We start from the raw sequence: 27,912 nt of genomic DNA on the forward strand, positions 1-27,912 counted from the left end.
AACAAATGCCATCATCATTATTAATTATTATTTGTAGCCGCGCGCCCGCACTGCCTACTGGGATATGTAGTTTCGCGCGCCCGGGAAGACGGCTGGGTGGGTGGGCCCGCACTGCTTTCTGGGATGTGTAGTCCCGCGTGCCTGGGAGGGCAGCAGGTGCGCATGCGTCCCCGCACTGTCTTCTGGGATGTGTAGTCCCGCGTGCCCGGGAGGGCGGCGGGTGCGCATGCGTCCTCGCACTGTCTTCTGCTATGTGTAGTCCCGCGTGCCTGGAAGGGAGGCGGGTGCGCATGCGTTCCCGCACTGTCTTCTGGGAAGTGTAGTTCAGTGCGCCTGGGAAGTTTGCTCGGGCCTCTTCCTGGTTACGGCGGCGGAGGTTTCTGAGGCGGCTTCCCACATTCACCCGCCGGGAATGGGAATCTCCAATCCTGCTCTTGGTGAGGCGATTACTACGTGCCAGGCACTGTACTAAGCGCTGGGGTTAAGATACAGGGTCATCAGGTCCCACATGGGGCTCTAAGTCCATGAAGGAGGGAGAAACAGGGCTCTCATCCCCATTTTCCAGATGAGGGAACTGAGGCACCGAGAATAACAATAATTGTGGTATTTATTAAGCGCTTACTACGTGCCAGGCACTGTACTAAGCGCTGGGGTTAAGATACAGGGTCATCAGGTCCCACATGGGGAGCTCAGTCCATGAAGGAGGGAGAAACAAAGCTCCCATCCCCATTTTCCAGATGAGGGAACTGAGGCACCTAGAGTAATAATAATTGTGGTATTTATTAAGCGCTTATTACGTGCCAGACACTGTACTAAGCGCTGGGGTTAAGGTACAGGTTCATCAGGTCCCACATGAGGCTCTCAGTCCATGAAGGAGGGAGAAACAGGGCTCCCATCCCCATTTTCCAGATGAGGGAACTGAGGCACCCAGAATAATAATAATTGTGGTGTTTATTAAGCGCTTACTACGTGCCAGGCACTGTACTAAGCGCTGGGGTTAAGGTACAGGGTCATCAGGTCCCACATGGGGCGCTCAGTCCGTGAAGGAGGGAGAAACAGGGCTCCCATCCCCATTTTCCAGATGAGGGAACTGAGGCACCGAGAGTAATGATAATTGTGGTATTTATTAAGCGCTTATTACGTGCCAGGCACTGTACTAAGCGCTGGGGTTAAGATACAGGTTCATCGGGTCCCAGATGGGGCTCTCAGTCCATGAAGGAGGGAGAAACAGGGCTCCCATCCCCATTTTCCAGATGAGGGAGCTGAGGCACCGAGAATAATAATAATTGTGGTATTTATTAAGCGCTTACTACGTACCTGGTCCTGGCTCTGCCACTTGTCAGCCGTGTGACTTTGGGCAAGTCACTTCACTTCTCTAGGTCTCAGTTCTCTCATTTGTAAAATGGGGATCATCCTCATCAATCGTATTTATTGAGCGCTTACTATGTGCAGAGCACTGTACTAAGCGCTTGGGAAGTACAAATTGGCAACATAGAGAGACAGTCCCTACCCAACAGTGGGCTCACAGTCTAAAAGGGGGAGACAGAGAACAAAACCAAACATACTAACCAAATAAAATAAATAGAATAGATAGGTACAAGTAAGATAAATAAATAGAGTAATCATCATCAATTGTATTTATTGAGCGCTTACTATGTGCAGAGCACTGGACTAAGCGCTTGGGAAGTACAAATTGGCAACATCTAGAGATGGTCCCTACCCAACAGTGGGCTCACAGTCTAGAAGGGGGAGACAGAGAACAAAACCAAGCATATTAACAAAATAAAATAAATAGAATAGATATGTACAAGTAAAATAAATAAATACATAGAGTGATTATCATCAATCATATTTATTGAGCGCTTACTATGTGCAGAGCACTGTACTAAGCGCTTGGGAAGTACAAATTGGCAACATCTAGAGACAGTCCCTACCCAACAGTGGGCTCACAGTCTAGAAGGGGGAGACAGAGAACAAAACCAAACATACTAACAAAATAAAATAAATAGAATAGATATGTACAAGTAAAATAAATAAATATGTGCAAACATGCATACATATATACAGGTGCTGTGGGGAAGGGAAGCAGCGTGGCTCAGTGGAAAGGGTAACGGGCTTTGGAGCCGGAGGTCATGGGTTCAAATTTCGGCTCCGCCAACTGTCAGCTGCGTAACTTTGGGCAAGTCACTTAACTTTTCCCTCATCCGTAAAATGGGGATGAAGACTGTGAGCCCCCCGTGGGACAACCTGATCACCCTTGTAACCTCCCCAGCGCTTAGGACAGTGCTTCGCACGTAGTAAGCGCTTAATAAATGCCATTAAAAAAAAAAAAAGGAAGGAGGGAAGATGGGGGGATGGAGCCCGCAGTTATGACTGTTATCATTACTAATGAATTTGATCGTTTGATTGATTGACAGGCCGCTGAGGGCTGGAAGTTCGGGAGCGCCCCGTGATCCCAGAGAGCCGGGCCCGGCCGGACGTTTGGCGTGTCCCCGTCCTCTCCGGGGCGGCGGGTCTCCGAACCCCCGGGGCTCCGTCCCCTGGCGCCGAGGACCGCGGGGGAGACGATGGAGGAGCTGCGGCGCTCGTACGCGCGGCTCTGTGAGGAGAGCGGGGCCGAGCCCCAGGAGGCCGTCCTCGACCGGCTGGACCATCGGCGCGGCCGGCTCAACCTGGCCGCCCAGAGCCTGTCCGCGGCCACCTGCGAGGCCCTGGGGACGCTCCTGCGGCACGAGGTCCGGATTGCCGAGATCTCGCTGAGCGACTGCATGCTGAGCGAAGAGGGTGGGTGCCTCCTCCCTGCGTGGAAGCGCCGCTCCCAGGCTCCCTTTTTCTAAATAATAACGGCATCCCCCGGGGTTGGAATGCCCCCAGTCCCTCTGCCCATCCGCCAAGCTAGCTCTCTTCCTCCCTTCAAGGCCCTGCTGAGAGCTCACCTCCTCCAGGAGGCCTTCCCACACTGAGCCCCTTCCTTCCTCTCCCCCTTGTCCCCCTCTCCATCCCCCCCATCTTACCTCCTTCCCTTCTCCACAGCACCTGTATATATGTGTATGTGTTTGTACATATTTATTACTCTATTTATTTTACTTGTACATATCTATTCTATTTATTTTATTTTGTTAGTATGTTTGGTTTTGTTCTCTGTCTCCCCCTTTTAGACTATGAGCCCACTGGTGGGTAGGGACTGTCTCTATATGTTGCCAACTTGGACTTCCCAAGCGCTTAGTCCAGTGCTCTGCACACAGTAAGTGCTCAATAAATACGATTGATGATGATGATGATGATGATTTATTAAGCGCTTACTATGTGCCAGCTTGGCCCAGTGCTCTGCATACAGTCAGCGCTCAATAAATACGATTGAAGCCCTGGGGAGACTCCTGCAGCACGAAGTCCGGATTGCCAAGATCTCGCTGAGCGACTAGTGCTCTGCACACAGTAAGCGCTCAATAAATACGATTGATTGATTGATCCCCCTCATCTTACCTCCTTCCCTTCCCCACAGCACCTGTATATGTGTTTGTACATATTTATTACTCTATTTATTTGTTTTGCTTGTACATATCTAATCTATTTATTTTATTTTGTTAGTATCTTTGGTTTTGTCATCTGTCTCCCCCTTCTAGACTGTGAGCCCACTGTTGGGTAGGGACCGTCTCTAGATGTTGCCAGCTTGTACTTCCCAAGTGCTTAGTCCAGTGCTCTGCACACAGTAAGCGCTCAATAAATACGATTGATTGATTGATTGTACTTCCCAAGCGCTTAGTCCAGTGCTCTGCACACAGTAAGCGCTTAATAAATACGATTGATTGATTGCACTTCCCAAGCGCTTAGTCCAGTGCTCTGCACACAGTAAGCGCTCAATAAATACGATTGATTGATTGATTGACCGCATGCTGAGCGAAGAGGGTGGGTGCCCTGAGGGGGGACTCCCTGCATGGGGGTACCGCTCCCAGAATCCCTTTTTCTAAATAATAACAATAATAATGGCATTTATTAGGCGCTTACTATGGTCCAGTGCTCTGCACACAGTCAGCGCTCAGTCATCATCATCATCAATCGTATTTATTGAGCGCTTACTGTGTGCAGAGCACTGTACTAAGCGCTTGGGAAGTACAATTTGGCAACATATAGAGACAGTCCCTACCCAATAGTGGGCTCACAGTCTAAAAGGGGGAGACAGCTCAATAAATACGATTGAATGAATGAATAAATGAATGAATATGTGTATATATGTTTGTACATATTTATTACTCTATTTTGCTTGTAGATATTTATTCTGTTTCTTTTATTTTGTTAGTATGTTTGCTTTTGTTCTCTGTCTCCCCCTTTTAGACTGTGAGCCCGCTGTTGGGTAGGGACTGTCTCTCTATGTTGCCAACTTGGACTTCCCAAGTGCTTAGTCCAGTGCTCTGCACGCAGGAAGCGCTCAATAAATACGATTGAATGAATGAATGAGTGTTTTAAGCGCTGGGGAGGTTACAAGGTGATCAGGTCATCAATCAGTCAATCAATCGTATTTATTGAGCACTTACTGTGTGCAGAGCAATCGATCAATCATTTGTATTTATTGAGCGCTTACTGTGTGCAGAGCACTGTACTAAGCGCTTGGGAAGTACAAATTGACAACATATGGAGACAGTCCCTACCCAACAGTGGGCTCACAGTCTAAAAGAGCACTGTACTAAGCGCTCGGGAAGTCCAAGTTGGCAACATATAGAGACGGTCCCTACCCAACAGTGGGCTCACAGGCTAGAAGCGACCCACGACCCTGAGATTAAGCCACTAAGCCATGCTGCTATGGACCAAAGTGGTGGGGGGCGGGAGTCCCACGTGGGGCTCACAGTCTTCATCCCCATTTGACAGATGAGGGAACTGAGGCACAGAGAATAATAATAATAATGATGGCATTCATTAAGCGCTTGCTATGTGCAAAGCACTGTTTTAAGCGCTGGGGAAGTTACAAGGTGATCAGGTTGTTCCCAGGGGGGCTCACAGTCTTAATCCCCATTTGACAGATGAGGTAACTGAGGCATAGAGAAGTGAAGGGACTTGCCCAAAGTAATAATAATAATAATAATGATGGCATTTGTTAAGCGCTTACTATGTCACACTGCTGACAAGTGACGAAGCCGGGATCTGAACGCATGGAGACCGGAAGCTGGTCGTGGGCAGGGAATGTGTCTGTTTAGTGTTAGATCGGACTCTCCCAAGCCCTTAGTACAGTGCTCTGTACACAGTAAGCGCCCAATAAGTACCTTCGAGTGAATGGACGAAGAACCCAGAGGTCCTTGGGGCCAGGGACAGAGAGAACCGAGACCACCGCTGAGAAGCAGAGAGGCCTAGTTGCCATTCATTCGATCGTCGTTATTGAGCGCTTTGTGTGTGCAGAGCACTGTACTAAGCGCTTGGACAGTACAGTTTGGCAACAAAGAGAGACAGTCCCTGCCCACAACGGGCTCACAGTCTAGAAGCGGCGTGGCTCAGTGGCAAGAGCCCGGGCTTTGGAGTCAGAGGCCATGGGTTCAAATCCCGGCTCCGCCACATCAGCTGTGTGACTTTGGGCAAGCCACTTCTCTGCGCCTCAGTGACCTCGTCTGTAAAATGGGGATTAAGACTGTGAGCCCCCAACCGTGGGACCACCCGATCACCTTGTAAGCTCCCCAGCGCTTAGAACAGTGCTTGCCACATAGTAAGTGCTTAATAAATGCTATCATTATTATTGTTAGAAGGTGGGGGGATTAGAACCCGGTTCCTTCGGACTCCCGGGTCCGGGCTGTGTCTACTAGTCTGCGCCGCTTCCTGGACCCAGGGCCGAGGGGACCGACGAAGGGGCGACCTCTTGGGGGGCCGAGACTCCGGTGGGTCCCCTCCCCACGTTCCCCGGGAAACCCCCGGCCCTCATTTCTTGCAGGGGCGAAGCTGCTACTCCACGGACTTTGCTCCAACACGGCGGTCCGGTCTCTGGATTTGAAGGTGAGCCGGGCCCAGAGAGGTAGAGCGACTGGCCCAGGGCCACACAGCAGAGCCGGGGCGAGAACCCAGGTCCTCCTGAGTCCCGGGCCTCGACGCTTCCCACCCCGCTCCCCCATCTGGGAGGGTCTATCGGAGCTATGGATTGAGCGCCCGGAGGGTGGGGAGCACTGAATACGCACCCGGGGGAGTCCGGTGGGTCTCATCCCTGCCTGCGAGGGGATTCCGGTCTCCCGGGGGGGAGGGAGGAATCCCGATGGGTTCTCATCCCTGCCCGCGAGGCGATTCCGGTCTCCCGGAGGGGAGGCAGGAATCCTGATGGGTTCTCATCCCTGCCTGCGAGGGGATTCCAGTCTCCCGGGGGGGGGAGGCAGGAATCCCGATGGGTTCTCATCCCTACCCGCGAGGGGATTCCGGTCTCCCGGTGAGGGGAGGCAGGAATCCCGATGGGTTCCGGATCGAAGAGGAAGACGACCCTCATGACGGCCCCCGGCTCAGCCGTTACCCCGCGGGAGAGGGAGCGGTGGCGGGGGGCAAGGCTGGCAGCCCCCCGCCCCGGCGGCCTCTCACGCTCCTCCGTGTCCGGCTCAGGGCAACAACCTGCGGGCCGTGGGAGCCGAGGCCCTGGGCAAACTCCTCCGACAGAACAAGGCCATCCAGAGGTAATCAATAATAATAAAAATAATAACAATAACGATGGTGTTTATTAAGGGCTTACCATGTGTAAAGCACCGTCCTAAGCGCTGGGGAGGTCACAAGGTGATCAAGTTGTCCCCCGGCGGGGGGCTCCCAGTCTTCACCCCCATTTTCCAGATGAGCTCCCTGAGGCCCAGAGAAGTGAAGTGACTTGCCCAAAGTCACACAGCTAATTGGTGGGGTCGGGATTTGAACCCATGACCTCTGGCGCCAAAGCCTGGGCTCTTTTCCACCGAGCCACGCTGCTTCTCAGCAGAGGTTGACGATTTGTACTTCCCGAGCGCTTAGTCCGGTGCTCTGCACATGGTAAGAAGAAGAAGCGTGAAGAAGAAGAGAAGCAGCGTGGCTCAATGGAAAGAGCCCGGGCTTTGGAGTCAGAGGTCAGGGGTTCAAATCCCGGCCCCGCCACTTGTCAGCTGTGTGACTTTGGACAAGTCACTTCACTTCTCTGGGCCTCAGTTCCCTCGTCTGGAAAATGCGGATTAAGGCTGTGAGCCCCTTGGGACAACTTGATCACCTTGTAACCTCCCCAGCACTTAGAACAGTGCTTTGCACATAGTATGCGCTTAATAAGTGCCATTATTATTATTATAGTAAGCGCTCAGTAAGTACGATTGAATGAGTGAAAGAAAAGGTGATCAGGTTGTCCCACGTGGGGCTCCCGGTCTTCACCCCCATTTTGCAGATGGGGTAACTGGGGCCCGGAGAAGTGAAGTGACCTTCCCCATCTGGGAGGGTCTATCGGTGCTATGGATTGAGCGCCCGGAGGGTGGGGAGCACTGAGTACGCACCCGGGGGAGTCCGGTGGGTCTCATCCCTGCCCGCGAGGGGATTCCGGTCTCCCGGGGGGAGGCGGAAATCCCGACAGGTTCTGGATCGAGGAGGAAGACATCCCGCAGGACGGCCCCCGGCTCGGCTGTGATCCCGCGGGAGTCACACAGCTGCTTAGAGAAGCAGCGTGGCTCCGTGGAAAGAGCCCGGGCTTGGGAATCAGAGGCCATGGGTTCAAATTATTATTATTATTAGACTGTGAGCCCGTTGTTGGGTAGGGACCGTCTCTATGTGTCACCAACTTATACTTCCCAGGCGCTTGGTACAGTGCTCTGCACACAGTAAGCGCTCATAAATACAATTGAATGAATGAATGAGGGCTGAGTGCGGAGCGAGGGGGCACCCCAGTTCATTCATTCATTCATCCATTCATTCGTATTTATTGAGCGCTTACTGTGTGCAGAGCACTGTACTAAGCGCTTGGGAAGTACAAGTTGGCAACATAGAGAGACGGTCCCTACCCAACAGTGGGCTCATTCATTCATTCATATTCATTCAATAAATATGAACATATTTATTACTCTATTTATTCTACTTGTACATATCTAATCTATTTATTTTATTTTGTTAGTATGTTTGGTTTTGTTCTCTGTCTCCCCCTTTTAGACTGTGAGCCCACTGTTGGGTAGGGACTGTCTCTGTATGTTGCCAATTTGTACTTCCCAAGCGCTTAGTCCAGTGCTCTGCACATAGTAAGCGCTCAATAAATACGATTGATGATGATGATGAAGTCACTTCACTTCTTTGGGCCTCGGTTCCCTCATCTGGGAAATGTGAGCCCCCCACCCCCCACCCCCACCCCGGTACAACCTGATCACCTTGTAACCTCCCCAGCGCTTCGAACAGGGCTTTGCACATAGTAAGCGCTTAATAGACGCCATCATCATTATTATTATCCCGGCTCTGCCACTTGCCTGCCGGGTGACCTCGGGCGAGGCACTTGCCTTTTCCAGCCCTCGGTTTCCTCATCTGTCAAATGGGGATTAAGACTGGGAGCCCCCCGTGGGACAGCCTGATCACCTTGGAAATTCCCCAGCGCTTAGAACGGTGCTTTGCACATAGTAAGCGCTTAATAATTGCCATTATTATTAATAATAATGATTAATAATAATAATAATTACGACCCCCGGGTCTGTCAGCCTGACTCTAGAATGGAACAACCTGGGGACGTGGGAAGAAGGTTTCTCGGCGTTTTGCGGGGGCCTGGGGGCCAACCAGGCCCTGCAGCGGCTGGACCTCCGAAATAACCAGATCGACCACAGAGGAGCAGAAGCCCTGGCCGCGGCCCTCAGAGCCAACTCCCGCCTGCAGGAGCTCGGTAACCTGCCTCGTCCTCCCTCCGCTCAGTCGCTCGCATCTACCGGACGCGGAACGCTGGATTAATCAATGGATTAATCAATCGATCCATCAATCGTATTTATTGAGCGCTTCCTGGGTGCAGAGCACCGGACTAAGCGCTTGGGAAGTCCAAGTTGGCAACGTCTAGAGACGGTCCCTACCCGACAGCGGGCTCACAGTCTAAAGATTAAGTAGAGAAGCAGCGTGGCTCGGTGGCTAGAGCCAGGGGTCATCATCATCATCATCGATCGTATTTATTGAGCGCTTACTGTGTGCAGAGCACTGTACTAAGCGCTTGGGAAGTACAAGTTGGCAACATGTAGAGACGGTCCCTACCCAACAGTGGGCTCACAGTCTAAAAGGTCTAAATGGGTTCTAATCTACTTGTCAGCTGGGTGACTTTGGGCAAGTCACTTCACTTCTCTGGGCCTTGGTTTCCTCATCTGGAAAATGGGGATGAAGACTGGGAGCCCCACGGGGGACAACCTGATCACCTTGTATTCTCCCCAGCGCTTAGAACAGTGCTTTGCACATAGTAAGCACTTAACAGATGCCATTATTATTATTCTATTCTCTGGGCCTCAGTGACCTCATCTGGAAAATGGGGATGAAGACTGTGAGCCCCATGTGGGACAACCTGATCACCTTGTATCCTCCCCAGCACTTAGAACAGTGCTTTGCACATAGTAAGCACTTAACAAATACCATTATTATTATTATTATCATTATATTCTCTGGGCCTCAGTGACCTGTCAAATGGGGATGAAGACTGTGAGCCCCACGTGGGACAACCTGATCACCTTGTATCCTCCTCAGTGCTTAGAACAGTGCTTTGCACATAGTAAGTGCTTAACAAATGCCATTATTATTATTATTCTATTCTCTGGGCCTCAGTGACCTCATCTGTAAGATGGGGATGAAGACTGGGAGCCCCACGGGGGACAACCTGATCACCTTGTATCCTCCCCAGCACTTAGAACAGTGCTTTGCACATAGTAAGCGCTTAACAAATGCCATTATTATTATTATTATTCTATTCTCTGGGCCTCAGTGACCTCATCTGTCAAATGGGGATGAAGACTGTGAGCCCCATGTGGGGCAACCTGATCACCTTGTATCCTCCCCAGTGTTTAGAACAGTGCTTTGCACATAGTGAGCGCTTAGCAAATGCCATTATTATTATTATATTCTCTGGGCCTCAGTGACCTCATCTGTAAAATGGGGATGAAGACTGGGAGCCCCCCAGGGAACAACCTGATCACCTTGTATCCCCCCCTGCACTTTTTAACCCCCATTTTACAGATGAGGTAACTGAGGCACAGGGAATTTAAGTGACTTGCCCCAAATCACACAGCTAAAAGTTGGCGAAGCCGGGATTTGAACCCGAGACCTCTGACTCCAGAGCCCGGGCTCCTTCCACTGAGCCACGCTGCTGGGGATGTACGAGAGCCCCCAGAGCCGGCTTTGGGGTGGTGGAAAGAGGGGCGCTGCCCCCAGCCCCAAGCCCACCCGTCTCCCCGGGACCCTTGGCTGTCCTTGGGTGGGGAGGGATGAAGTGGGGGGGGAATTGGCGGCTGGCGGGGCCCCGGGGGGTTCTGGGTAGCGCGGTCGTCCGTCTGCCTGTCCGTTCTCTCCGAGGGTGATGGGAATTCATTCATTCATTCAATTTATTGAGCGCTTACGGTGTGCAGAGCACTGTACTAAGCGCTTGGGAAGTCCAAGTTGGCAACATATAGAGACAGTCCCTACCCAACAGCGGGCTCACAGTCTAGAATGGGAGGCACCGGGGGGGTCCTGGGTAGCGCGGTCGTCCGTCCGTCCCCACCGAGGGCGACGGGAACGCGAGGCCCCAGGTCGTTCATTCATCCAGTCGTATTTATTGAGCGCTTACTGTGTGCAGAGCACTGGACTGAGCGCTTGACGTGACATCTCCCCCCCCCCTCAGATCTGCGCTGGAACAACATGGGCCTCCTGGGAGGGCGGGCACTGGCTCGCGGCCTGCCCGCCAACCGGACGCTGCGCCGGCTGGAGCTCGCCGGAAACAACATCCCCGGCGACGTCCTGGCAACCCTGGGTGAGGACGGGGGCCCACGGGACCCCCAGGGAGACCCCCGCCCCCCAACACGGCAGCCCCGACCCTCGGGGCGCTCGACGGAGGGCCCCTCCGTCCTTCCCTCCACCCATCTCTCCCTCTCTGCGAGCGGGTAGAGTGGGGTGGCGAGAGGGATTTGTCATCTAATTTTTTTTTTTTAAGGCTATTAGACGCTCACTAGGTACACCAGGGACGGGATTAGAACCCAGGTCCTTCTGAGTCCCAGGCCCGTCTGTGTGTGAGCAGGTAGAGTGGGGTGGCGAGAGGGTATTGTCATTTTATTATTATTATTTTTTAGGGTACCTGTTAAGCGCTTTCTTGGCGTCAGGCACCGTATCAAGCGCTGGGGTAGATAATGATAATAATAATGATGGCATTTATTAAGCGCTTACTATGTGTAAAGCACTGTACTAAGCGCTGGATCAGGTTGGATACGATCCCTGTCCCACAGTGGGGCTCACAGGCCTCACCCCCGTTTTCCAGATGAGGAAACTGAGGCCCAGGGAAGCCAAGTGACTCGGCTAAAAGGTCACACGGGAGACAGGCAGCGGAGCCGGGATTAGAACCCAGATCCCTCTCAGTCCTGGGTCCTTCTGTCTGGGCCCCAAACATACTTTTTTTTCTCTCAGAACAAGCATGAGAACAGGAGGACAAAAGCTTCGCTAACGTCGCCCAGTTGGGTGGGATTCCTCCATACAGACGTTACCAAAGCTAAGCAACGCAGCCTAGTGGATAAGAGCAGGGGCCTTGGGACTCAGAAGGATGTGGGTTCGAATCCTGGCACCACCATTTGTCTGCTGTGTGACCTTGGGCCAGTCACTTCACTTCTCTGGGCCTCAGTTCCTTCCTCTGGAAAATGGGGATTAAGTCTGTGAGCCCCACTTGGGACCGGGACCGTGTCCAACCTGATTATAGCTCATGTCTATCCCTGTGCTTAATAATAATAATGGCATTTATTAAGCGCTTACTATGTGCAAAGCACTGTTCTGAGCACTGGGGAGGATACAAGGTAATCAGGTTGCTGAGGGGCTCACAGTCAATCAATCAATCAATCAATCGTATTTATTGAGCGCTTACTGTGTGCAGAGCACTGTACTAAGCGCTTGGGAAGTACAAGTTGGCAACATATAGAGACAGTCCCTACCCAACAGTGGGCTCACAGTCTAAAAGAAACAAGAGAAACAGAGAAACAGAGAGGGGGCAGAGAAACAGACAGAGCGTTTATTATGTGCCAAGCACTGTTATAAGCGCTGGGGAGGTTACAAGGTGATCGGGTTGTCCCACGGGGGGCTCCCAGTCTTCATCCCCATTTTCCAGATGAGGGAACTGAAGCTCAGAGAAGTGAAGAAGTGACTTGCAGTCTTAAAATGGGGATTAAGTCTGTGAGCCCCCCGTGGGACAACCTGATCACCTTGTAACCTCCCCAGCGCTTAGAACAGTGCTTGGCACATAGTAAGCGCTTAATAAATGCCATCATTATTATTATTATTAACCCCCATTTTACGGATGAGGTAACTGAGGCTCAGAGAGGTTAAGTGACTTTTGTGAAGTCACACAGCAGACAATTGGCGGGGCTGGGATTTGAACCCATGACATTTTGACTCCAAAGCCCGGGCTCTTTCCACTGAGCCACACTGCGCCTGGGACATAGTGAGCAGTTAGCAAATATCATTCTTTTTTAAAAAAAAAATACCGCAAAGCCACCCTCTGCTTAGACATATTGGGGTCAGGTCACAGGCCAACCTGACCCCATATCTTCCTCAATGCTTGGCACATAGTGGGAGCATAACAGATACCATTAAAAAAAAAAATAAGGATGACAATTCCTTCTCCCCACCCCACTCTACCCGCTCACAGGGGCTGAGACGGAGTATTATTATTAACAATAATGGCATTTATTAAGCGCTTACTATGTGCAAAGCCCTGTTCTAAGCACTGAGGAGGTTACAAGGTGATCAGGTTGTCCCACGGGGGGGGCTCACAGTCTTCATCCCCATTTGACAGCTGAGGGAACTGAGGCACAGAGAAGTGAAGTGACTTGCCCAAAGTCACACAGCGGACAATTGGCGGAGCCGGGATTAATTCTTATTAATTTTATATGAATCTGCCCCCCAGTCGGGTCGCCCTCCGGCAACATCGAGCCGTCCAGTGAGGCGACCCCTGTGCCACCCCGCCAGCCATCGGGGCCCGTCCTGGGAGGCGACGGCGGGGTCAGCGCGTCGGGGCGCGGGGATGTGGCTGCCCGGCGGGTGGGCACCGTTGCCCAGTCCGCCCTGGCCAACGCCGCCGTTGCCCCCCCTGCCCCCCGGCAGAACAGGCCACCGGGCACAATGAGGACCGGCTGGGGGCCTTGCGTGAGAAGCAGATTCGCACCCGGGTCCTCAGCAGAGAGGTGCGCAGCCTCAAGGAGGAGAAAGCCAAGCAGGTGAGCGGACGACCCCCGCCCCGAGTCCCCCCATCATCATCAATCGTATTTATTGAGCGCTTACTATGTGCAGAGCCCTGGACTAAGCGCTTGGGAAGTACAAATTGGCAACATCTAGAGACAGTCCCTACCCAACAGTGGGCTCACGGTCTAAAACGGGGAGGCAGAGAACAAAACCAAACATACTAACAAAATAAAATAAATAGAATAGATATGTACAAGTAAGATAAATAAATAGAGTAATAAATATGTACAAACATATATACATGTATACAGGTGCTGTGGGGAAGGGAAGGAGGTAAGATGGGGGGGGGATGGAGAGGGGGACGAGGGGGAGAGGAAGGGAGGGGCTCAGTGTGGGAAGGCCTCCTGGAGGAGGTGAGCTCTCAGCAGGGCCTTGAAGGGAGGAAGAGAGCCCCCCAGAAGCCAGCCACCTCTTGGGGGTCCCCGCCCCCCGCCGACCCTGAACCCCTTTCTGCCGAAGCTGCTCAAAATAATAATTGTGGTACTTGTTAAGCTCTTACTACGTGCCAGGCACCGTACTAAGCTCCGGGGTGGAGACAAGCAAATGGGGTTGGACACGGTCCCTGTCCCAGGTGGGGCTCACAGACTCCATTCCCATTTTACCGACGAGGGACCTGAGGGCCAGAGAAGTGAAGTGACTTGCTCAGGGTCACACAGCAGACTGGCGGCAGAGCCGGGATTCGAGCCCAGGTCCTTCGGCCTCCCAGGCCCGGGCTCTATCCATTATGCCATGCTCTTCTTCACCCACTGCCGTAACCCTGAACCAGTGAGCTGTCTGCACCTCCTCCTCCTCCCCCTCCTTCCCCTCCTCCTCCTCTTCCCCTCCTCTTCCTTCTCCTCCTCCTTTTCCTCCTCTTCCTCCTCCTCCTGCTCCTCCTCCTCAATCAATCGTATTTATTGAGCGCTACACTCCTCCTGTTCCTCCTCCTCCTTTTCCTCCTCTTCCTCCTCCTCCTCCTTTTCCTCCTCTTCCTCCTCTTCTCCTCCTTCTTTTCTTTCTCCTCCTCCTTTTCCTCTTCTTTTCCTCCTCCTGCTCCTCCTCCTCCTCCTCCTCCTCCTTTTCCTCCTCCTCCTCCTCTTCCTCCTCCTCTTCTCCTCCTCTTCCTCCTCCTCCACCTCCTCCTCCTCCTCCTTTTCCTCCTCCTCCTCCTCTTCCTCCTCCTCTTCTCCTCCTCTTCCTCCTCCTCCACCTCCTCCTCCTCCTCCTTTTCCTCCTCCTCCTCCTCTTCCTCCTCTTCCTCCTCCTCTTCTCCTCCTCTTCCTCCTCCTCCACCTTTTCCTCCTCCTCCTCCTCTTCCTCCTCCTCGTCTTCCTCCTCCTCCTTTTCCTCCTCTTCTCCTCTTCCTTCTCTTCCTCCTCCTCCTTTTCCTCCTCTTCTCCTCCTCCTCCTTCTCTTCTCCTCCTCCTCCTTTTCCTCTCCTCCTCCTTTTCTTTCTCCTCCTTCTTTTCCTTCTTCTCCTCCTCCTCCTCCTCTTCCCTCTCTTCTTCCTCCTCCTCCTCTTCCCCTCCTCCTCCTTCTCCTCCTTCTCTTCCTCCTCTTCTTCCTCCTCCTCTTCTCCTCCTCCCCCGCCTCCTCCTTCTCTTCCTCCTCCTCCTATTCCTCCTCCTTTTCTTCCTCTTCCTCCTCCTTCTCCTCCTCCTCCTCCTCTTCCTCCTCCTCCCTTCCCCAGCCTGCCCAGGCCCTGATGCCGTTCTTGTGTGTTTCACCCCCAGTTCCTGGACTTGATGGAGACGATTGACAAGCAAAGGGATGAACTAGGCCGAAGCAACAGGTTGGACAGAGCAAGGGCAGCTGGGAATTAGGGTGGCTGCTTCCCGGGCTCCCTTGGGGCAGGGGGGGATCTGGGCTCACTCAGCTCCTCCTCCTCTTCCTCCTCTTCCTCCTCTTCCTCCTCTTCCTCCTCCTCCCCCTGTTCTCCCCAGGTCCTGGGCAGGGCGTGTGGACCAGCTCCAGGAGGCCCTGGACGAGCGACACTCCATCACCAACTCTCTCAAGGCCAAGTAAGAAGAATCATAATAATTGTGGCATCCATTCACTCATTCAGTCGTATTTATTGAGCGCTTACTGTGTGCAGAGCCCTGGACTAAGCGCTTGGGGAGTACAAGTCGGCAACAGATAGAGACGGTCCCGACCCAACAACGGGCTCACAGGCTAGAAGGGGGAGACGGACAACGAAACAAAACATGTGGACGCGTGTCAAGTCATCAGAATAAATAGGAATAAAGCTAGATTCATTCAATCGTACTTACTGAGCGCTTACTGTGTGCAGAGTGTGCACATCATTAACAAAATAAATAGAATAGTAAATATGTACTAGTAAAATAAATAGAGTAATAAGTAGAGTAATTCGTTAGGCGCTTACTTTGTGCCAGGCACCGTACTTAGCGCCGGGGTTGATACAGGGCAGTCGGGTAATCGCGGGGCTCACCGTCTTCATCCCCATTTTACGGGGGAGGAAACTGAGGCCCCGAGAAGTGAGGTGACTTGCCCAAAGTAAGGAGGGAAGGCCGGGCACGGCCTCTGTCCGCTGCGCCAGCCCCGCCCCTGCGGGGCAGTAATTGTGGGGCGCCTGGGTGCCGGGCACTGTGCTAAGCACTGGGGTAGACACAAGATAATTGAGTCAGTCACAGTCCCTGCCCACGTGGTACTCCCAGTCTCCATCCCCGTAAATAATGATGGCATTTGTTAAGCGCTTACTATGTGCAAAGCACCGTTCTAAGCGCGGGGGGGATGCAAGGCGATCAGGTTGTCCCACGTGGGGCTCCCAGTCTTCATCCCCATTTGACAGTTGAGGTCACTGAGGCCCAGATAATATAATAATAATAATAATAGTGGCATTTGTTAAGCGCTTACTATGTGCAATGCACTGTTCTAAGCGCTGGGGAGGATACAAGGTGATCAGGTTGGCCCATGTGGGGCTCCCAGTCTTCATCCCCATTTGACAGATGAGGTCACTGAGGCCCAGAGAATAGAATAATAATAATAATAAGGGCATTTATTAAGCGCTTACTATGTGGAAAGCACTGTTCTAAGAGCTGGGGAGGATACAAGGTGATCAGGTTGCCCCACATGGGGCTCACAGCCTTCATCCCCATTTGACAGATGAGGTCACTGAGGCCCAGAGAATAGAATAATAATAATAATAATAATAATGGCATTTGTTAAGCGCTTACTATGTGCAAAGCACTGTTCTAAGAGCTGGGGAGGATACAAGGTGATCAGGTTGCCCCACATGGGGTTCACAGTCTTCATCCCCATTTGTCAGATGAGGTCACTGAGGCCCAGAGAATATAGTAATAATAATAATAGTGGCATTTGTTAAGCGCTTACTATGTGCAAAGCACTGTTCTAAGAGCTGGGGAGGATACAAGGTGATCAGGTTGCCCCACATGGGGCTCACAGTCTTCCTCCCCATTTGACAGATGAGGTCACTGAGGCCCAGAGAATAGAATAATAATAATAATAACGGCATTTATTAAGCGCTTACTCTGTGCAAAGCTCCATCCCCGTTTTCCAGATGAAGTAACGGAGGCCCAGAGAAATTAAGTGGCTTAACGATGATAATAATTATGATATTTGTCAAGCGCCTACTATGTGCTCAGCGCCGCGATGGATCCAAGCAAATCGGGTGGGACGCAGTCCCTGTCTCCCGTGGGGCTCGCAGTCTCCATCCCCATTTTACAGATGGGGTAAGCGAAGCCCAGAGAAGCTAAACGGCTCGCCCAAGGTCACGCGGAGGACGAGTGGGATTAGAACCCAGGTCCTCCGACTGCCAAGCCCGGGCTCTTGATTAAGCAACCGCCGGGTGGAGAATACACATGGCTCAGGCGCCCCATTTTTTCCGCTGCCCCGCAGGTTGCGGATGACCGAGGCCGCCCTGACCCTGTCGGAGCAGAAGCTGCGGGACTTGGGGGACTTACTGAGCGCCTCCGAGCGGGACCAGGCGAGCCTCTCGGAGCGGCACTCCCAGGAGCTGAAGCTGGAGCGGCAGGTGGGCGGAATCCGAGGCCCCTGTGGGGAAGGGAAGGTCCGGGCTGGGGAACTTACTGAGCACCACCAAAGCGGGAACAGACCAGCCCGTCCCACCGGCACCGGAGAGGGGCAACTACCGGAATAATAATCGTGGTATTTGTTATTTTTAGACTGTGAGCCCAATGTTGGGTAGGGACTGTCTCTATATGTTGCCAATTTGTACTTCCCAAGCGCTTAGTCCAGTGCTCTGCACATAGTAAGCGCTCAATAAATATGATTGATTGATTGATTGTTAAGCGCTTACTACGTGCCGGCCACTGTCCTAAGCGCTGGGGTGGCCCAGTGGAAAGAGCCGAGGTCCCGGGTTCAAATGCCGGCTCCGCCAACTGTCAGCTGTGCGACTTGGGGCGAGTCACTTCACTTCCCTGGGCCTCAGTGACCTCATCTGAAAAATGGGGATGAAGACTGGGAGCCCCACGGGGGACGATCTGATCGCTTTGTGTCCTCCCCAGCGCTTAGAACAGTGCTTTGCGCATAGTAAGTGCTTAACAAATGCCATCATATATATATATATATATATATATATACAGGCTAATCAGGTTGGACACAGTCCCGTTCCCCATTTGACAGATGAGAGAACTGAGGCCCAGAGAGGTGAAGCGACTTACCTAGGGTCACCCAGCAGACAAGTACAGTGCTCTGCACACAGTAAGCGCTCGATAAAGCAGCGTGGCTCAGTGGAAAGAGCCCGGGCTTTGGAGTCAGAGGTCAGGGGTTCGAATCCCCACTCCGCCACATGTCTGCTGTGTGACCTTGGGCAAGTCACTTCACTTCTCTGAGCCTCAGTTCCCTCATCTGTAAAATGGGGATGAAGACTGTGAGCCCCCCGTGGGACAACCTGATCACCTTGTCACCTCCCCAGCGCTTAGAACAGTGCTTTGCACATAGTAAGCGCTTAATCAATCCCATCATTATTATTATTAATAAATACGATTGATGATGAAGTGGCAGAACTGGGATTAGAACCCACGACCCATGTCTCCAATTCTCAGGCTCTAGCCGCTCGTCTAAGCGTCTTCTCTCCCGGAGGGGTCGGGAGGCCGGGGCTGGGGAATTTAGTGAGCACCAGGAAGCGGGAAGAGGTGAGCCTCTCTGAGCAGCATTCCCGGGAGCCGAGGCAGAGCCCGCGGTTTGGGAGAGCCGGGAAGTCGGGGGTGGGAGGCCCAGGAATAGAGCCCCGGCCGGGTGCGTGGTCGGAGGACGCGGCTTCTCATCCCGCCTCCGCCACTGATCTGCCAAGTGACTGTGCGTGGCTCAGTGGAGAAGAGCCCGGGCTTTCGAGTCAGAGGTCATGGGTTCGAATCCCGGCTGTGCCACACGTCTGCCGTGTGACCTTGGGCAAGCCGCTTAACTTCTCTGAGCCTCAGTTCCCTCATCTGTAAAATGGGGATGAAGACTGTCAGCCCCACGTGGGACAACCTGATCTCCTTGTACCCTCCCCAGCGCTTAGAACGGTGCTTTGCACATAGTAAGCGCTTAATAAATGCCATTATTATTATTATTCACTTCTGGGCCTCGGTTCCCTCCTCTGGAAAATGGGGATTAATAATAATAATAATAATAATAATTTTGGTATTTGTTAAGCGCTTACTATGTGCAAAGCACTGTTCTAAGCGCCGGGGAGGATACGAGGTGATCAGGTTGGCCCACATGGGGCTCACAATCTTAATCCCCATTTTACAGATGAGGTCACTGAGGCACAGAGCAGTTGAGTGACTCGCCCAAAGTCACCCAGCTGACAATTGGCGGAGCCGGGATTTGAACCCATGACCTCCGACTCCCGAGCCCGGGCTCTTTCCACTGATTCACGCTGGTATTAAGGCCGTGAGCCCCACGTGGGGCAGGGACCGGGTCCATCGGGATTAACTTGGTTGTCTACCCTAGTCGTAGAACGGTGCTTGGCACATAGTAAGCGCCTAACAAATCCCCTCGTCATTACCTGGCACATAGTAAGCGCCTAACAAATCCCCTCGTCATTCCCGTCCCGCCTTCCTCCAAGGGGGCGGCCGAGCGGGAATCAGGACTCCTCCAGGATTTGGCAGCGGCAGCTGAAAAAAATCTGCTTCTCAGGAACCAGGTGAGGGGAATTTGGGAGCAACGACTGGGCGGCCTGGAAGCCGGGGGACCTACGTTCCGATCTGTGGGCTCAGTGGAAAGAGCCCGGGCTTTGGAGTCAGAGGTCCCGGGTTCAAATCCTGGCCCCGCCAGTTGTCAGCTGGGTGACTTTGGGCGAGTCGCTTCACTTCTCTGGGCCTCAGTTCCCTCATCTGGGAAATGTGAGCCCCCCCGCCTGGGACAACCTGATCACCTTGTAACCTCCCCAGCGCTTAGAACAGTGCACATAGTAAGCGCTTAATAAATGCCATCATCATTATCATCATCATCATCATCAATCGTATTTATTGAGCGCTATGTGCAGAGCACTGTACTAAGCGCTTGGGAAGTACAAATTGGCAACATATAGAGACAGTCCCTACCCAACAGTGGACTCACAGTCTAAAAGTTATTATTATTATTATTATTATTATCCCAGCTCTGCCACTTGCCTGCCAGGTGACCTTGGGCGAGGCACTTGACTTTTCTAGCCCTCAGTTTCATCATCTGTAAAATGGGGATGATACCTCTTTTTCCCCTCTTACTTCGAATGCGGGCCCCATGTGGATCGACAGGGACTGTCTGACCTGATCTATCTGGTCTGTACCCCAGCGCTTAGTACAGAGTTCGGCGCACAGTAAACACGTCATCATCCATTCATTCGGTCGTATCTTCTAGACTGTGAGCCCACTGTTGGGTAGGGACCGTCTCTATATGTTGCCAACTTGTACTTCCCAAGCGCTTAGTACAGTGCTCTGCACACAGTAAGCGCTAAATAAATACAGTTGAATGAATGAATGAATGAATCCATTCGGTCATATCTTCTAGGCTGTGAGCCCGCTGTTGGGTAGGGACCATCTCTATATGTTGCCAACTTGTACTTCCCAAGTGCTTAGTACAGTGCTCTGCACACAGTAAGCACTCAATAAATACAATTGAATGAATGAATCCATTCATTCGGTCGTGTCTTCTAGACTGTGAGCCCGCTGTTGGGTAGGGACCGTCTCTATATGTTGCCAACTTGTACTTCCCAAGCGCTTAGTACAGTGCTCTGCACACAGTAAGCGCCAGCCTCCCCCCGGGCCCGGACTTAACAGTAATAATAATGGCATTTATTAAGCGCTTACTGTGTGCCAAGCCCTGTTCTAAGTTCTGGGGAGGTTACAAGGTGATCAGGTTGTCCCTCAGTGGGCTCCCAGTCTTCATCCCCATTTTCCAGATGAGGGAACTGAGGCCCGGGGAAGTGACGTGGCTCGCCCAGAGTCACCCAGCTAATTGGCAGAGCCGGGATTGGAACCCGTGACCTCTGACTCCAAAGCCCGGGCTCTTTCCACTGAGCCCCGCTGCTTCTCTGGACTTCCAGGTGGACGAGCTGGAGGGACGGAGCAAAGCCCAGCAGGAACTGCTGTTCCAGACCAAAGAGGAACTGACCCACACCACGGCCAACCTGAAGCTTCGGCTGGCCCAGGCCCAAGGTGACGGCCCCGGGCCAATCAATCAATCAATCAATCAATCGTATTTATTGAGCGCTTACTGTGTGCAGAGCACTGTACCAAGCGCTTGGGAACTACAAGTTGGCAACATCTAGAGACGGTCCCTACCCAACGGCAGGCTCACAGTCTAGAAGGGGGAGATAGAGAACAAAACTAAACATATTAACAAAATAAAATCAATAGAATAGATAGGTACAAGTAAAATAAATAAATAGAGTAATATATATGTACAAACATATATACATATGTACAGGTGCTGTGGGGAAGGGAAGGGGGTAAGGCAGGGAGGAAGGAGGGGGGCTGGGGCTGGGGCGGGAATCGGGGCATCGAAGCCCAGGCTGCCTGGGCCCCTTGTTACCATCCGGTAGTCAGTCGTATTTATCAATCAATCAATCGTATTTATTGAGCGCTTACTGTGTGCAGAGCACTGTACTAAGCGCTTGGGAAGTACAAGCTGGCAACATATAGAGACAGTCCCTACCCAACAGTGGGCTCACAGTCTAGAAGGGGGAGACAGAGAACAAAACCAAACATACTAAGAAAATAAAATAAATAGAATAGATAGGTACAAGTTAAATAAATAAATAAATAGAGTAATAAATATGTACAAACATATATACATATATACAGGTGCTGTGGGGAAGGGAAGGAGGTAAGGAAGGAGCGGGGCCGGGGCTGGGGCGGGAATCGGGGCATCGAAGCCCAGGCTGCCTGGGCCCCTTGTTACCATCCGGTAGTCAGTCGTATTAATCAATCAATCGTATTTATTGAGCGCTTACTGTGTGCAGAGCACTGTACTAAGCGCTTTTAGACTGTGAGCCCACTGTTGGGTAGGGACTGTCTCTATATGTTGCCAATTTGTACTTCCCAAGTGCTTAGTACAGTGCTCTGCACATAGTAAGCGCTCAATAAATACGATTGATGATGATGATGATGATGATGGGAAGTCCAAGTTGGCAACATACAGAGACGGTCCCTACCCAACAGTAGGCTCACAGTCTAGAAGGGGGAGACAGAGAACCAAACGAAACATATTAACAAAATCAAATAAATAGAATAGATAGGTACAAGTAAAATAAATAAATAATTAGAGTAATAAATATGTATAAACATATATACATATAACAAATACCATCATCATTATTAGCCGGCAGCCGTCTTTTAAATATTCCCACCGGAAGAAATAAAACTGGTTTTTGGTTTTTTAAAGGTAAAGGGGGAGTGCATGGGTTCTGCCGGACGCTGCTGCGGGGTTGGGGGATTTGGGGGTCCGGAGGGGTGGGGGGATTTGGCGGTCAGGGAAATCCGGGTTAAGCCCACTGTTGGGTAGGGACTGTCTCTATATGTTGCCAACTTGTACTTCCCAAGCGCTTAGTACAGTGCTCTGCATACAGTAAGCGCTCAATAAATGTGATTGATTGATTGATCCTTTGGGCCTCCAGAGCACCTGGAAGCAGAGAAGAAGAGATTCAAGCAGGGCCTGGAGGAGGCGGAGAACTTGAGGCTGAAGGAGGTGAGAGGTTGTCTTTGGTCGCCCCGCGGCCTTTAATAATAATGATCGCGGCGTTTAAGCGCGTACTATGTGCCTGGCGCTGAACGAAGCGCTGGGGTGGCTACAAGCAGATCGGGTTGGACGCAGTCCCTGTTCCATTTGGGGCTCACTGTCTGTATCCCCATTTTACGGATGAGGGAACTGAGGTCCAGAGAAACAAAGCGAAGCGGGCAAGTCGCAGCAGGTGAACGGCGGAGAGTTCAGGACTTTCTGGCCCTCAGGCTCTAACCATTAGGCCGCACTGCTTCCGAACCAAACTTATAATGGGTACGACCCCCGCCCGTAAACTGGAATTTTCATCATCATCATCATCATCAATCGTATTTATTGAGCGCTTACTATGTGCAGAGCACTGTACTAAGCGCTTGGGAAGTATAAATTGGCAACATATAGAGACAGTCCCTACCCAACAGTGGGCTCACAGCCTAAAATCCAGTGCTTTAGTCCATGCTGTGCCCACGCTACCGCCCGTTGTGATGCTGGAGGTCACGCGGGAGGTCTCCGGTCACCCCAGAGCCAGCGTGGGCAGCGGGCAAGTTTCTCGGACGAGGCCCGCCCCCCCCACAGACCGTAAGCTCGTTGCGGGCAGGGAACGTGTCCGTTTATCGTTCGCTCAGTCCGGAGTTCTGTACACAGTACACGCTCAATCATCATCATTATCAATCGTATTTATTGAGCGCTTACTATGTGCAGAGCACTGTACTAAGCGCTTGGGAAGTACAAATTGGCAACATCTAGAGACAGTCCCTACCCAACAGTGGGCTCACAGTCTAAAAGGGGGAGACAGAGAACAAAACCAAACATACTAACAAAATAAAATAAATAGAATAGATATGTACAAATAGAATAAATAAATAGAGTAAAAAAATATGTACAAACATATATACATATATACAGGTGCTGTGGGGAAGGGAAGGAGGTAAGATGGGGGGATGGAGAGGGGGACGAGGGGGAGAGGAAGGAAGGGGCTCAGTCTGGGAAGGCCTCCTGGAGGAGGTGAGCTCTCAGCAGGGCCTTGAAGGGAGGAAGAGAGCTAGCTTGGCGGATGGGCAGAGGGATTGGGGGCATTCCAGGCCCGGGGGAGGACGTGGGCCGGGGGTCGATGGCGGGACAGGCGAGAACGAGGTACAGTGAGGAGGTGAGCGGTGGAGGAGCGGAGGGTGCGGGCTGGGCTGGAGAAGGACAGAAGGGAGGGGAGGGAGGAGGGGGCGAGGTGATGGACAGCCTTGAAGCCCAGGGTGAGGAGTTTCTGCCCGAGCGACTGAGCGTTGCGTTCGTCGGGTCGGGCAGGTGGCTCAAGTGACCCGTCACACGGAGGAGGCCGAGCGGGCCCTGCAGGAGAGGGTCCAGAGGCTGGAGGCCGTGAGGATCTCCCTGGAGGAGGTGAGGACGGGTCCTCTTCGGGTCACGCGCCGCCCCCTCCCCGCATCTGGTCTGCCCACCGACGGCGGGAGGAGACCAGGCCTCTGCTTCCCTGTCCTCCCAACCGCCCGCTCCCTCCAAACACACTCCCGTTGTCAGAGCGCGCCGGCTCTCTGGAGATCACCCAGAAGGCTGGAACATGTGCCAGCGGGCGGGCAGAGGCCTGGCGTGGGCGGCCGTCGGAAGCAGGAGGGCCGGGGTGGGACGGGACGGGCCGAAACCGCCCGCCTTGGGGTCTGAGCAGGAGCTGAGTGTCGCCAAAGCAGCGCTGATGTCCGAGAGGGGCCGGGCGGAGGAGGAGCTGGTGAAGGCCAGAAACCAAGCCCGTCTGGAGGAGGTACTTCCGGGGGGAGAGAGCCGGCCCCGGACGTCGGGGACACTGGGGGGCTTGGCGGGGGACTGGAGCGCGTCCAGGCATGCGGGGAAATGGCCTTTTTTGGGTCCATCCCCCAGTCAGTCAGTCTATCATATATATGGAGCGCTTACCGGGCGCGCAGCACCCTACTAAGGACTTGGGAAAGGACAGTAGAGCAATAAAGAGACCCATTCCCTGCCCACAACCAGCTGACGGTCTAGAGGGGGAGACGGGCGTGAATAGAAAGAAATAAATGATGGATAGGGATGTAAGCAGGGTGGGGCCGGGATGGGGGATGATGAAAGGGAGCGGGAGAAGAGGAAAGGAGGGCGCAGTCAGGTAAGGCCTCTTGGAGGAGACGGGCTTTCAGTGAGGCCCCGAAGGGGTGGGAGAGGCACTGTCTGGCGGATCCGAGGAGGGAGGGCGGTCCGGGCCAGAGGCGCGACCGCGGGCGAGAGAGCCGAGACGGAGGTTCGGTGAGGTGGTGAGCGTCAGAGGGGCGAAGCGTGCAGGCCGGGCCGAGGTGGGAGACGTCACCCCGGCGGAGGGACGGCGCCTCCGGCTCCTGGAACCGTTCCCTCCCGCGTCTCTCCGTGGGCAGCAACAGCGACTGGCTCACCTGGAGGAGAAGGTGCGGCTCCTGGGCGAGGCCCGGGATCAGGCCCAGGCCTGCTGCCTCCAACAGAAGCAGGCTGTGGACCAGGCCCAGGCCCAGGCCCGCCACCTCAGCCTGCAGGAGGACAGCTGGAGACGTCAGCTCAACCTGCTGCAGCAGGTATTCGGGGGGCCCCGCCTCGTCCCGCGGCCCGGCCGGGAACCCCCGCGCCCCCAGCCTCCCCCTCCTGCCGACTCTGCCCTCCTGCCCCGGCCGTAGGAGCTGAGCGACAAGGAGCGGGAGAAGGTGGCCGAGGTGAACCAGGTGCGAGTCGCGCTGCAGGAGCAGATGGGGCACCTGGAGGCCGAGCGGGCGGCGCAGGAAGGGTTGAAGGAGAAGATCGCTGCTCTGGAGAGGCAGCTGAAAGGTCCGGGCCGCTCCCCCTCCCTCCTTTTCCCTCTCCCCTCGGGGATTCCCGGCTCCCATCCCGGCAGATCGGGTCGGACACGGTCCCCGTCCCACGTGGGGCTCGCGGTCTCAGTCCCCGTTGCACGGATGAGGGAACCGAAGCCCAGAGACGCCAAGCGACCTGCCTGAGGTCACACGTTAACCCGGAAAAGCCCAGCCCCTGGTCAAAGTTTGGCCCTTGCCAGTTTTTTCTTTTTATGGTATTAGTTGATAATAATGATGGTATTTGTTAAGCGCTTACTACGGGCAAAGCGCCGTTCTAAGCGCTGGGGGGATACAAGGTGATCAGGTTGCCCCACGTGGGGCTCGCACTCAATCCCCATTTTACAGATGAGGGGACTGAGGCCCAGAGAAGGGAAGTGACTTGCCCAAAGTCACACAGCTCTATATATGTTTGTACGTATTTATTACTCTATTTTACTTGTACATATTCTATTTTATTCTGTTAATCTGTTTCGTTTTGTTCTCTGTCTCCCCCTTCTAGACTGTGAGCCCACTGTTGGGTAGGGGCCGTCTCTAGATGTTGCCAACTTGGACTACTGTGTGCTCTGCACACAGTAAGCGCTCAATAAATGCGATCGATCGATTGATTAGTACAGTGCTCTGCACACAATAAGCGCTCAATAAATGCGATTGAACGATTTGGCGGAGCTGGGGTTTGAACCCATGACCTGTGACTCCCAAGCACTTACTACGTGCCAAGCGCTGTATTAAACACGGGTAGAAAGAAGATCATCAGGTCGGACAGACACGGTCTCCCTCCCACACGGGACTCACAGTCTAAGTAGGAGGGAGAAGAGGGATTGAAGCCCCGTTGAGGGAACTGAGGCCCAGTGAAGTGACTTATCCAAGGTCACCCAGCAGCAGGTGAGTGGCGGAGCCGGGAAGAGAACCTAGGTGGTCCGACGCCCGGGCTCTCACCACTGGGCCACACCGCTTCTCTGCGGGAGGACCAGGCGCGAGGCCGAGGATCGGGGCGGCCTAGCGGAAGGAGCTCGGGCCTGGGCGTCAGAGGACATGGGTTCCAATCCGGGCTCCACCGCGTCTGCTGTGTGACCTTGGGCAAGTCACTTCACTTCACTTCTCTTTTAGACTGTGAGCCCACTGTTGGGTAGGGACTGTCTCTATATGTTGCCAATTTGTACTTCCCAAGCGCTTAGTACAGTGCTCTGCACATAGTAAGCGCTCAATAAATACGATTGATTGATTCTCTGGCCCTCCGTTATCTGTAAAATGGGGATGAAGACCGTGAGCCCCACGTGGGACAGGGACCGTGTCCAAATCGATCAGCCCGGATCTACCAGTGCTTAGAACAGAGGAAGCGCTTACTAAATTACCACAATTATTATTTTTATGACCTCTGGGCCTCGGTTTCCTCATTCGAGTAACGGGACACCTGCCTTCCCTTGTCGAGTATAAACCCCATGCGGGAAAGGGATGGTGTTTTGATCCGATTGTATCTCTTCTAACCCCGCGCTTGGCATAGATCGGTCAGTCCAGTTTCCTGAGCACTGACTGCGTGCAGAGCACTGTCCTAAGCGCTTGGACACCGCAATAGATACATTCCCTGCCCACAACGAGCTTACAGTCTAGAGGGAAAGCACTTCGCAAACAGCAGAGTGGCCTAGCGGATGGAACACAGGCTTGGGAGCCATAAGGACCTGGGTTCTAATCCCACCGGGTGAAGTTGGGCGAGTCACTTCACTGCTCTGGGCCTCAGTTGCCTCATCTGTAAAACGGGAATTAAGACCGTGAGCCCCGTGTGGGACGGGAACTGACGATCTAGTGTCTCGTGTCTCCCCCGGCGCTTAGTACAGTGCCTGGCCCGTACTGAGCGCTTGTCAAACACCATTAACAAAAAAAATTATCATCGCCGACGGTCCGTCTTGCCGTTCTCCGCACCAGAAGTCCCGTGGCGACGAGAATCCTTCCGGCCCCCCGGGCTAGAACCGTGGCTGCCGCCTCTGTTGTAGCGTCCTCTCCCAAGCGCTCAGTACGGCGCTCAGGGCGCAGTAAGCGCTCACTAAATGCGATGGATGGAGGGAGAAGCCCCCCTCACTCGGAGCTTTTTCTTGCCCTACAGTGATGTCAAACAGCCACCGCGAAGCACTGCTGGACAGAGAGAGCGAGAGCGTGTCCCTCCGGGAGAAACTCCGGCTGAAGGAGGCCGAGTTCTCCCGGCTGCGGGAAGAGGAGGCCCAGAGAGCCAGCCTCCTGCACACCGCCGTCATGGCTTACGTGCAGGGGTCTCCCCTCGGGACCCTCGGCCTCCGAAAATGACGGGGTCCCAGCAGGAGAGAGGGAGCCCCGGGGAGAACGGGGCGGGAGGCGGAGGCGGCCCGCTCTCCTCCCCAGAGCATCTCGTCCCCTTGCTGACGACGGGGGGGGGGGTCTCGGAAACCTCTCTGGTAAGGAGATTTGAGGGGGGGACTGCTGAGGTGAAGCCCACCGTGTCGGCTCGCCCCCTCCGATAGGCGGGGAGAAGATGGATTGTTTGGAAAGGAAGGCCCGAATTGTCACCGTG

At 53.4% G+C, this 27,912-nt stretch overlaps 1 protein-coding gene across 1 annotated transcript; it reads left to right on the forward strand.

The window, feature by feature from the left end:
• The first annotated feature begins 351 nt into the window (after positions 1-351).
• LRRC45 (leucine rich repeat containing 45) lies at positions 352-27,767 on the forward strand. The gene is made up of 18 exons (XM_038742854.1): positions 352-437; positions 2,418-2,784; positions 5,912-5,973; positions 6,562-6,632; positions 8,637-8,815; positions 10,781-10,909; positions 13,240-13,352; positions 15,090-15,148; positions 15,300-15,377; positions 17,233-17,368; positions 19,409-19,486; positions 20,867-20,978; positions 22,439-22,509; positions 23,839-23,931; positions 24,215-24,307; positions 24,927-25,100; positions 25,200-25,347; positions 27,472-27,767. Exons 2-18 carry the CDS (start codon positions 2,568-2,570, stop codon positions 27,666-27,668), a joined length of 2,010 nt encoding a protein of 669 aa, XP_038598782.1. The 5' UTR covers positions 352-437; positions 2,418-2,567; the 3' UTR covers positions 27,669-27,767.
• The last annotated feature ends 145 nt before the right edge of the window (positions 27,768-27,912 follow it).

The sequence above is a fragment of the Tachyglossus aculeatus genome, unplaced genomic scaffold (genome assembly GCF_015852505.1).
Source record: "Tachyglossus aculeatus isolate mTacAcu1 unplaced genomic scaffold, mTacAcu1.pri scaffold_1_arrow_ctg1, whole genome shotgun sequence".
Taxonomy (NCBI): Eukaryota; Metazoa; Chordata; class Mammalia; order Monotremata; family Tachyglossidae; genus Tachyglossus; species Tachyglossus aculeatus.

Bases quoted from the DNA above. Each gene is read 5' to 3' on its own strand.
- LRRC45 (XM_038742854.1), top strand. From the start codon at position 2,568: ATGGAGGAGCTGCGGCGCTCGTACGCGCGGCTCTGTGAGGAGAGCGGG. The intron at 6,633-8,636 runs GTAATCAATAAT...CGGGTCTGTCAG, and splicing joins CAGAACAAGGCCATCCAGAG to CCTGACTCTAGAATGGAACA. The intron at 20,979-22,438 runs GTGACGGCCCCG...TTGGGCCTCCAG, and splicing joins TCGGCTGGCCCAGGCCCAAG to AGCACCTGGAAGCAGAGAAG.